The sequence below is a fragment of the Gopherus evgoodei genome, chromosome 1, assembly GCF_007399415.2.
Source record: "Gopherus evgoodei ecotype Sinaloan lineage chromosome 1, rGopEvg1_v1.p, whole genome shotgun sequence".
NCBI lineage: Eukaryota > Metazoa > Chordata > Testudines > Testudinidae > Gopherus > Gopherus evgoodei.
The window spans coordinates 236,795,452-236,806,295 of NC_044322.1; the positions used below are offsets into that span (position 1 = coordinate 236,795,452).

Here is a 10,844-nt window from a genome sequence, read left to right on the forward strand (position 1 = left end):
GAAGATTTGAGGGGCACATTTTAAAGGTATTTAGGTTCCTAAAGAAGCAGATAGGCCTTTTGATGCTGAAAGCTCCCTCAGCTTGATCAGTTAGGCTATCGGCACAGAAAGTCATGCTGCTTAACTTAATATTTGCTTAGCAGTTAACTTTTAAATAAAATAGACAGAAACGGTAATAGAACGTACTGAGCACCAATAAACACAAGGGTCTGTGGAGTCATGCTGTCTAGGTCTCCTGTCTGGACCTTGATATTTATGTTTTCTCTTCACTTCAGGTCCCCATGCAAATACCAGTAAAATTTCTATAAATCACCCACTTTTCTGTGCCTCATCAGTAAAATGGGTATACTACTACATGAAGCCCAGATTAAAAAAAAGCATCCCTATTTGGAAAGCATTTTGAGATTTACTGATATAACTGCTTATATAAAAGAGCTAAGGATTCTTATTCATGACAGCGAGTGCTTAATCTGAAGCACGTGCTTAAATTCCACTGAAGTCAGATTAAAGATAAGCAAGTGCCTAATTGTTTTCCAAGATCAGGGACTAAACGAAGTGTTATTTAGCTTGATTAATGAGGGGCCAGTTCTGTGGCTTCACAAGTAATCCCAGTGAATCAGATTCTGTCACTCAAACTCATGTTGATCGTACTTCATAAATGCTGTTATTGATTTTCACTGGGACTACTGTGGAGGTAGGTATTATTCAATATTAGTAAGGGTGGTAGAATCTAGCCCAGTGAGAATAAGGCTAGAAGAACCAGGCCCTTACTGCTTGTAAAGCATTTTGGGCCAGACTGTGATGTACACAGTAAGTCAGAGTCTTACTTCTTGAGTAGTCCTATTCAAATTAACAGGACTACTCAAAGAGTGAGCCAATAATTCAGTGCCAATAATGGTATCCGACCTAGTTCTTGGTGAGCCTCATTTGAAAAGTAGAATGCATGAGGCATATACTATTGCTTTTCTACCTCTTCTTTGATCTGTAAATTCAAATTTTTTTTTGTTTGGTTTAAAAAAGAAGAAAGAAAGAAATTTAATCCAGTTTCTGTTCATTTTTATTAAACATTATTGTAGACTTTTCTCTTAATTTGATTTTACAATCGTCAGAAGAAAAATGTTTTAAGTAACTTATCCCAATGGCAGATAAAGATCATACGGTTCTAGAGTCAACTCATTCACATTTCCTGCACGATGATAAAAAATAATGAAACTGTAGGTGACTATTTAGAATGTTTTAGGCATTGAAAATTATTTCCTCTTAAAAAAGCCATTTACAATAATTTAATACTTACTACTTCTGAGGCTGGAGCAAGAGGTTATTGTAACTTTACAAGGGACACTTTCAATTTAAAAATCACATTTCCGTCAAAAACTGCTTTACCTACTATTACTACAACTAACACCAAAGATTGGGATAGCTGACAGAATTAGAGAAAGGTTTTCCCTCTATTTTACAGTTTGTTTATTTTATGCATCTGATGGCATTTTGTGTATAGTCGGTTTCACTGTCTTTTTTGCAATCAGGTAGTTTTCCTTTTGTAGATCTTTCACACAGACAAAAGAGAAAATATTTTTTTTAAAATAGGAAAACGTGGTTGGAAAAAAAATCAAAGTTGTCAGAGGGACCCAGGACAGATGCAATATGTAGAAAGTACTTCAGATTCATTTGTTTGAAACTGATTAGCTTTCCAGTTCCTGGTGCCCATTTAAGCTTCCTGCAGCAGATTATTAAGTGTTTACAAATGGGATGTCACCTGATACCAGTCACCATAATCAATGAGGTCACAACTGGTAGAATAAGGACCACAGATTAAGGTAATAATATAAAAATTAGCCTATATATTTTGAATTATTTTTAACATGATGTGTGGAAATAATGGACTCAATCTTCTTTCTGTCTGCAGAGATGACCATTGAATATGAAAGGGAACCTTCAATTTTTGTTGCATTTTTTCTTCATTTTTTTTTCCTTCTTGGGATTAGATAATTTAGCTTTTGAGTCTGACTCACAGGATCCTGACTGCAAAGTTAAGCCTACAACTGTGAATCTGTCAAGCCTATTTAATCTTTTATCAATTAAGGCAGCATGTATACTACACCCAGCTATTGAGAAAAGCAAAGCTGTAAACATACAGCAACTATCCATGCTAGGTATAGTTTCCAAAGAATTTTTCCACCACTTGGTACATTTAAAAGGCGTTGGGACAAGACCCTGACAAGTAGATTTTCATAAATGATCTATCCCACTTTCCTCCTGACTCATTTAACTCATATCAATAAAAGTGGAATGACAGGCATGGATGATGCAAGGGTAATTTATTCAAGATTTAAGGTAAGGAACATTGTCTTCCTAGTTGAAGATGCTCATGTATATCCTGGCTGAAATCATCACAAGTTTTGCCATTAACTTCACTGGAGCGAGAATTCTATTCTCTACCTACTCCTTACACTTTTTTCAGCCTGCAATAGCTTGTACCAATCTCTTCTAATGAACTCAAAAATCAGTCATCTGCACTCATCATGAATGCAAAGTCACATTTTTTAAATGAATTCAGTTTTAGTAGACCTTGTACTATTCTGTGGCAAATATATATCTCAGTCATTGACTGACCATCTATAATGTACATGCAACATGGGAAATGGACTTGTCACTTTTCAGCTCCTAAAATGTAGGGTGCAAATCCAGTGCACTAATGGAATATTTTTCACAACAAAGTAAACTGTTAGATATATTCTACCCAACAGATGGCAGTGGGGTACGTACACACAAGCAAGTGCATTGTAAACTTTTGCAGAGTTAAAACTGCTAAGGTGACTGGGTTACAAATCTATTGAAACTCAGTATAAATAAGCAGGAGCTACTGAGAGTTTGAGAAAGTCTTTGATGTTATAGAGTTAAAATTTTGTTCTGAAGGCTTTGCTGAAAGCCAATTTCCTGTGTAGCGTGCCAAACCTTAGAGTTTTAGCCTGAGCCTCAGACTTCTAAGAGGTTTTTCATACCCTAAGAACTGCTTCAACAATGAGAAAATTTTGATTGTGCACAGGTATTTGCAACTTTGACTGACATTTAACAGAATAGAGGAGGAACAGAATTCAGACAAACCACAAAGAAGATAGTTCATGAGATTCACATTTCTCACTGTCTCTGTCCATTTAAAATAGGATGCATTATTTTTCTCTTTCGAAAACGTTCAGGTTTGTTTTGAATAGCAGAGAAAAGCCCAGGTGGTAAGGGAATGGGACAGGGAGGGGAAAAGGCCTGTGGAGAACTGTAAATAGGTCTGTACCCTTCCCAAAGAAGTCAGTGGCTCTTTACAAATGAAAAAAAACCAAACCAAACCAAACCATGCCATCAGCTTTCTCGTTCCAAGAACCTTCTCTGAAACTTCTCTCCCCTCTGGAGCATTCCAGTATTCCAAGGCATGTTTCAAAACACAATGGAAAACACAAGTTTCCCAATACGCATGTTATCTGACATTTAGAGACCTCCTATTCAGAAGATTTTCAAGAAGATGGAAGAAGTTTTCTTTACTCCCAAGCATTCATTTAGAAGTGACCTGCAAAACATCAGAGATTCTAGCCATGCCCCTAAATACAGAAATTCTCTCTCATATTTCTCTAAGACATTTCTCCCAGATGATTGGTTTTATCTCAGAAATTCTAAATTAATCATCTATATGAAATTCAACTGGTTGGATTATGGGCCAGATCCTGCAAACTCTCCACACATAGAATATTTCCTGATTTCAAAGGGAGTTCCACATCAGAGCAAGCCCAGTGGAGGAGGCGTGAAGCCGTGGCCAGCACATCCCTTGCCCGCCCCGCTTCCAGCCTCCCCCATTGGCCTGAGACAGCAAACCGTGGCCAGTGGGAGTCATGATCGGCCGAACCTGCCGACGCGGCAGATAAACAAACTGGCCTGGCCCGCCAGGGTGCTTACCCTGGTGAGCCGCGCGTCAGAAGCTGCCGACCCCTGTTGTAGAGGGTTTCAGTATTGCCACTCTTACTTCTGTGCTGCCTTTAGAGTAGTGTGGCCGGAGAGCAGCAGCTGCTGGCGAGGTGCCCAGCTCTGAAGGCAGCACCCCACCAGCAGCAGTGCAGAAGGGTGGCAATACCATACCATGCATTCCTTACTTCTGTGCTGGCAGCACAGGAATAAGGGTGGCAATATCAAAACCCCTTGCGACACCCCCCACCCCCGCCGCCGCCCCATCCACCTTTTGGGTCATGGCCCCTACAGTTACAACATAGTGAAATTTCAGATTTAAACATCTGAAATAATGAAATTTACTATTTTAAAAACCTTATGACCGTGAAATTGACCAAAATGAACTGTGAATTTGGTAGGGCCCTAGTTCTAAGCCAGCGATTATATTTACATGTCTTCAAAAACATGTTACATTTTATTTTAAAGCAGTTTATTTTTGCCTGGGTCACAGAGAATTCAATAGTACAAAGAAGCTGTTATTTAGCATTAACAATAATACTAACTGCCGGTCTCTCATTTGAAACAGACTACAGTTGATAAAAAATTGAAAGCTTTTTCGCTGATTGTTTTTGTAAAAAGGTACCAATTGAGCTATTAGTTTTGAAGTTGGCAGGCTTGATTAGGGAATGTATATGTGTCTTATGCGCGGCATGCCCAGCAGCACTGCTAAAATTAAGGGTTTGTCGGTAATTCTTTTACAACCACTCCTCGCTCTCCTGTCCAGAGAGGTTTATAAATTGGTCATTTTAATTTTGCTTTAGTCAGTAATTTCCCACACGAGTTCTATGGCCCAGGATTTTTTTTAAGAGCTGGTAGAAATTTTTCAAACAAAAAAAAATGTTTCACTGTTTTCAAATGTAATTTTTTTTTTAATCAAAGCTTGTCTACATTGTCAACATTTTTCACAAAAAAAATTGTGCCTTTTTTCAGAAAACATTCTTTCAATTGACAAAAGAGTTATCAGGATTTTTCATGTAATGAAAACCATGAATATTTACTGAAAATTCCTGCTGCTCAGCTGCAGGTGAGAGAATCCCACTGAGATGCAGGGGACGCATGGCAGTGCTGCCAAATGTGTAAGTGCCATGTGAGACAGCAGACCTGTGCCAGCCCTCTACAGAACAAAATAAGAGTATTATGAAATATAGCAGCCTAGGCCCACGTGATCAGCTGCTGCAGTTGCAAATTGTGGATTAACCTTTTTGCATATGGATGCAAACCATGTTTAAGCCAACCATGTCAGTAACTGGTTACAAAATCACTTGAAAGTCACAGTGTAAACGGAGCTTCTAGGCACGTAGGCAAGTGTCTTAGTAGGGTAAAAGCCAGGGTGGGGTGGGGAGAAGAAGGAAATAAGTCATTTTATTACTGACTGACTTATCTGCTATCCTATAAATGTGACTCAACTGAAAAACTGTATTATAAATATTATGTCTTTTTTATTATGTTATACCATAGAATCAAGTAATGCTGTTCAGGTTGCTTGGGTCAGGATTTGCATATGTTACTCTTCAGTCTCAGTCCCCAGCCTCTGTTTTCTTTCTTATAGGGTCACTTTCCATGGAGAACTTGTAGACATGAACCAATCAGGAGGTTAAAAAAATGGAAACAAACGTTTGTGAAAAATGTTTGTTCTTTTATAACAAAAATCAAAATTGTTGAAAAATTTCATACAAATTTCAAATATCAGCTGACCATATAGCTGGTCAAAAAACAAGGAAAAAAGGTTCTGAAATTTTAATGACTTCTCCCCTCCGGCCCCCCAATCAGAATTTCAATGGTTTTTGACTAATTCTATCAGCTATGGGGTAAATGGGTACAACTGGACTGAAAATAACTGCTTACACCAGTGGCGAAATTGACTCTGCACCATTTTCTAAAACTGAGAACAAAAGGAACTACTTAATCATATTAGCATCAATCCTGCAAACACTAAGAACATGGATAGCTTTAAGAATTTGAGGCATTCCATTAATTTCAAGGAGTCTACCCACATGCTTAAACATATGCAAGATCATATGTGTTTGCAAGATCAGTGTCGTGAACAAGAACGTTTCTTTACCTCTATTAAAGCTCTTCTACTATTAAAACTGAAAAAACTTTAAAAATCCATTTTACTTTTCAATTTTGTATTCCTCATCTAATAATGGGGCAGGGAGTCCAGGAATCAATGAAGTCAGTTCTGTTTTTAATTCATTAAAGTCAGTTTCACTTCCAGGTGGCTCAGTGTTACAACATTTGTTTGAAATCACTCAATTTATTTATTTATTTTAAAAGACAACTTTCTATTGAAGTGTTTAAAGGTTCTGGAAACATTCCATTCTTAAGTTTACTGAAGACCTACTTTTATGAAATCTAACTTTGGGGCCAAAATCATGCATTCCTTTAAACAACTTGCCCTAGGTCACACAGCAAGTCAGCGAAACTGAACTTACATTCCAACATTCCTAATCAATAGATACTGGACTGCAGTGTCCACTCATTCTCGAGGTGGGATGTCCAGAGGTAGAGAGAAGCCTGTTCCTGCCTCTGGCTAAAAAGACTTTAGTCTTCATGTTTGCCAGCCAAGCACTTTTGAACAACATTAAATTTGTAAGTTATATACATTATTACACACAAGAAGCTACATTAAAATGTTACGGTTGCAAAGTCAAGCACTCAAAAATTAGGATGTGCTGGAATTAGGTTTGCCTTTGCAACCTTAATTTAGCCCACTCATATATATGCACTGGTCACATGCATTATGATAGTCTTTGTTTATATGACGATATACTGTGCTCTGAATTAAGCAGGGATCCTGGGGGGAAGATTTTAGCAAGCTATTAAATCTTTTAAAAATTTGAGCACATATTTATGTGCCATGTCACACAATATAGAAAGAAAAATAGATGAAAAAATTAAAAACTCTGAAAACTGAATAAAATATATTTAAAATGGAGTAAAGTTTTATAAAGCAATGGGGTGGCCTTTTAGCTCTGCTATAATGAAAGTCAAAGTCAAATGTCCGCCAGTGAAGGTAAAATGTTTTATAATAAATGCAGAACTATTTCCCCCCATTCCACAGCACACACTTCTGCTAAGACATTCCCATTCTCTACCCATTTACGTTTCTTTGTTAAAGACATCTAAGGCATTGAACCTGTAATTATTAGTTCCCTGGCAGATTGCTGAACCTGTGTGACATGACTGCCCACCCACATAGTATCAACTGCAGAAAAAGGGCTTTAATCATAGCTCAACATTATGATTTCTGTACATTAACTACTCATCAGAGAAAATAAAAAAACCTAGCAATAGCTATTATTAAAAATATATACTGCTTTGTATTTATACAGGAGTGCCTGGGATTCAACAGGCAGTATTAAAACAAGTATTTGCTGTAAGAAATCATTGAACTGTGCTTGGCTTAAAATATATATTAATAAAAAGTGTTTTTAAAATGATGCCTCTTACTCTTGGCTTCCTGTCTTGCAAGGGATGTGTTTGTTATATTGCCTGATAACAAGCACACCTGTTGGGAACTATTTGTTTGTTTGGCCGGCAAAGAGTTTTGACCTACAGCAGAATCTCAGGCCATGTCTACATCTAAAATTTTGCAGCGCTGGTAGTTACAGCTGTATTAGTACAGCTGTATAGGGCCAGCGCTGCAGAGTGGCCACACTTACAGCAACCAGCGCTGCAAGTGGTGTTAGATGTGGCCACACTGCAGCGCTGTTGGGCGGCTTCAAGGGGGGGTTCGGGGAACGAGAGAGCAAACAGGGAAAGGAGACCCGCTTCGCCGCGGTTTGCTCTCGCGTTTCCCCGAACCCCTCTGCAAACCGCAGGGAAGGAGACCAGCTTGCTCGGGGTTCGGGGAACGAGAGAGCAAACCGGGAAAGGAGACCCGCTTCGCCGCGGTTTGCTCTCGCGTTCCCGAACCCCCTGCAAACCGCAGGGAAGGAGACCTGCTTGCTCGGGGAACGGGAGAGCAAACCGCGGCGAAGCTGGTCTCCTTTCCCGGTTTGCTCTCGCGTTCCCGGAGCCACCCTGCAAACCGCAGGGAAGGAGACCTGCTTGCTCGGGGCTCCGGGAACTAGAGAGCAAACCGGGAAAGGAGACCCGCTTCGCCGCGGTTTGCTCTCGGGTTCCCGGAGCCACCCTGCAAACCGCAGGGAAGGAGACCTGCTTGCTCGGGGAACGGGAGAGCAAACCGCGGCGAAGCTGGTCTCCTTTCCCGGTTTGCTCTCACGTTCCCGAACCCCCCTGCAAACCGCAGGGAAGGAGACCTGCTTGCTCGGGGTTCCGGGAACGCGAGAGCAAGCTGGGGAAGGAGACCAGCTTGATTACCAGAGGCTTCCTCCTTCCACGGAGGTCAAGAAAAGTGCTGGTAAGTGTTTACATTGGATTACCAGCGCTGGATCACCAGCGCTGGATCCTCTACACCCGAGACAAAACGGGAGTACGGCCAGCGCTGCAAACAGGGAGTTGCAGCGCTGGTGATGCCCTGCAGATGTGTACACCTTCAAAGTTGCAGCGCTGTAACTCCCTCACCAGCACTGCAACTTTCTGATGTAGACAAGCCCTCAGAGTTACAAACACCAGGGTTTCAAAAAGTGACCAGTCAACCATACTGGAACTAGAAGTCCGGAATCAGGCTGCAGCAGTCAGGAAAAAAAAAAAAAAGTTCAGTACAGTACTATGTTAAATGTAAACTACTAAAAAATAAACGGAAAGCAGCATTTTTCTTCTGCATAGCGAAGTTTCAAAGCTGTATTAATTCAGTGTTCAGGTGTAAACTTTTGAAAGAACAACCCCAACTTTTTGTTCAGCGTTAACAAACATTTTCAGAGTTAGGAACAACTTCCCTCGTTCCCAAGGTATTGGTAACTCTGTTCTACGGTCTAGTTAAAACACCAGCAGCAGAAATTTGGCGGAATAACAGCGGTTAATCTAAAAGCCGGGGACGTCTCAAAACTCCAGCCAAGGCTGAGAGGTTTTTTTCCTTCTTCCACCATCCCAGAAAGTGCAAGACCCCTGCAGCCTAGAACAACAGCTCCTCCGCCCTGCCACAGACCAAGCCCAGCAGGAGCAACTCCCAGGCACAGGTCTGTGCGACGCACGCGCTCCTGGGACGCTGCGAGCAGCAGGGAGGTGGGGGGTGCCCGCAGGAAACAAACCCCACGCGAGTGTGGGGAGGTCGGGCCGGTTGGGGCTGGGGAGGAGGGAAACTCACTGAGGGGCTGGGGGGGAACCCGCGCAGTGTACGCAGGGCAACCCCTGGCTGCTTGTCCCCCTGGGCGGGCCGCAGGGAGGAGCGCTGGGCAGCGCAGCCTGTTGCGCGCTCGCGCCCTGCGAGGAAATTCCAAGCAGCCGGGTCCTTCCTCGCGCAGCGCAGCCCGGCTGCCCGCCGGAGCGCCCCTGAACTCACCCGCGGCGGCCGCGGCTCCTGCTCCCGCGCAGCCAGGGAGGGACCAGCACGGTGGGCTCCGCAGGCGGCTCCCGGGGGAGCGGTGCCTACCTGCGGCGGGAGGAGGGGCAGGGCGGGAGTGGCAGGCGGCGGGCAGCGCGCAATGCTGCGTGCACACCCCGCCCGTCTGCCCCGGAGCTGCTTTCCCGCGGCCAGCGCAGCCCAGGGAGAGCTGGAGGCAAAGCCGGGGAGCCCGGCCCGGGCCCCTTCTCCCGCCAATGGCTCTGTCCCGTGCACCGCTTGGGGAGCGCCCTCCCGCCGCAGTACGTGAGTAAGCGCTGCGGCCGCCCTTGGTTTGGGGACAAGGAAGGTCCCCAGCCGGTTGTGACAATCGCTGGGCGTTTAATGAGGAGTGCGGGCTGGGCTCCTTCGTCCAGGGCCCACAGCCTGTGTGAGGCAGCGCCAGAGCCACATTTAGGAGGGGAGGCAGTGTGGGCAAAGGACTGGACTGGGAATCGGGAAATGTGGGTCGTTTTCCTGGCCCTGCCATTGGCCTGCTCTGCTGGGTGGCCTTGAGCAAGTCACGCCACCTCTGTGTGCCTCAGTTTCTCCAGCTGTAAAATAACCACGGGGCGCTCTGCAAGTGCTTTGAGATCTACTGCTGGAAAGAGCTATGGAAAGGCTCGGTATTATTATAATTTCACATGGGATGGCTCCAGATTTTTTACAATGTAGCCATGGATCCATCAAATTGTTTTTTCTTCCTAGGTGGAAGGAGCTGAAATTTTCTTACTAAAACTTGTATCTCCTCTATAATAATGGACTCAAGAGTACCCAGTTATAACACTGGGTGTAATACAGGTAAAAGTATTGTAGATGAGAGCTAAGCATCTCCATGACTTTGGGATTAAGTACTGATGGTCTCCAGGGAGGGGCTGCTTCAGGAAGAAAGGGCTGTTCAGCCTGAGGTCATGTCAATCCCAGAAAGTTTTACTAGTAGCAGTTCCCACAACATTCAGCTGCAAACATTGCTATTTTGCTAACATACTTTTACATATGGCTACCTTGGCTACTGCAGCAGATCCTCACAGCACCACATTGTATTGACTTCCCAATGTCCCTGGTACCACCACCTGATGCAGTGCCTTGTGGGAAAATAGGGGGTGATGCATTGTGGGAAATCAGTTCTCAGGGAATCTTGGAGTTTGGAGTGTAGGTCCCAGAAATCCCTCTGCTCCACCTCCACCCATAATCGTCTTTCTATTATTTTTTTTTGGCCATTTTCTAAAATTCTGAGTTTTCTCTGTCCCGTTCCATAATTTGCCCTTCTTTGTGCCAGTTTTCAGTATCTGCTATCTTGCAGTCAGAAGCATGGATGCTAAACACATCTGGGGGCAGCTACCATGTCTGTTTAGAAACAGGGTGACAGATTATTTTGTATTTGTGGAGCCACAATTATCACCACAGC

At 43.0% G+C, this 10,844-nt stretch overlaps 1 protein-coding gene across 3 annotated transcripts in view; it reads right to left on the bottom strand.

Moving 5' to 3' along the window:
• The window catches only part of ARHGAP8 (Rho GTPase activating protein 8), a 113,361-nt gene extending 103,376 nt beyond the window's left edge, over positions 1 to 9,985 (bottom strand). For all 3 annotated transcript variants that reach the window (XM_030539842.1, XM_030539835.1, XM_030539829.1), the window contains exon 1: positions 9,398 to 9,985. In XM_030539842.1, the coding sequence (XP_030395702.1) occupies positions 9,398 to 9,926 (529 nt within the window). In that variant the 5' untranslated portion in view covers positions 9,927 to 9,985. The remainder of the gene's footprint in view (positions 1 to 9,397) is intronic.
• Positions 9,986 to 10,844: the final 859 nt, after the last annotated feature.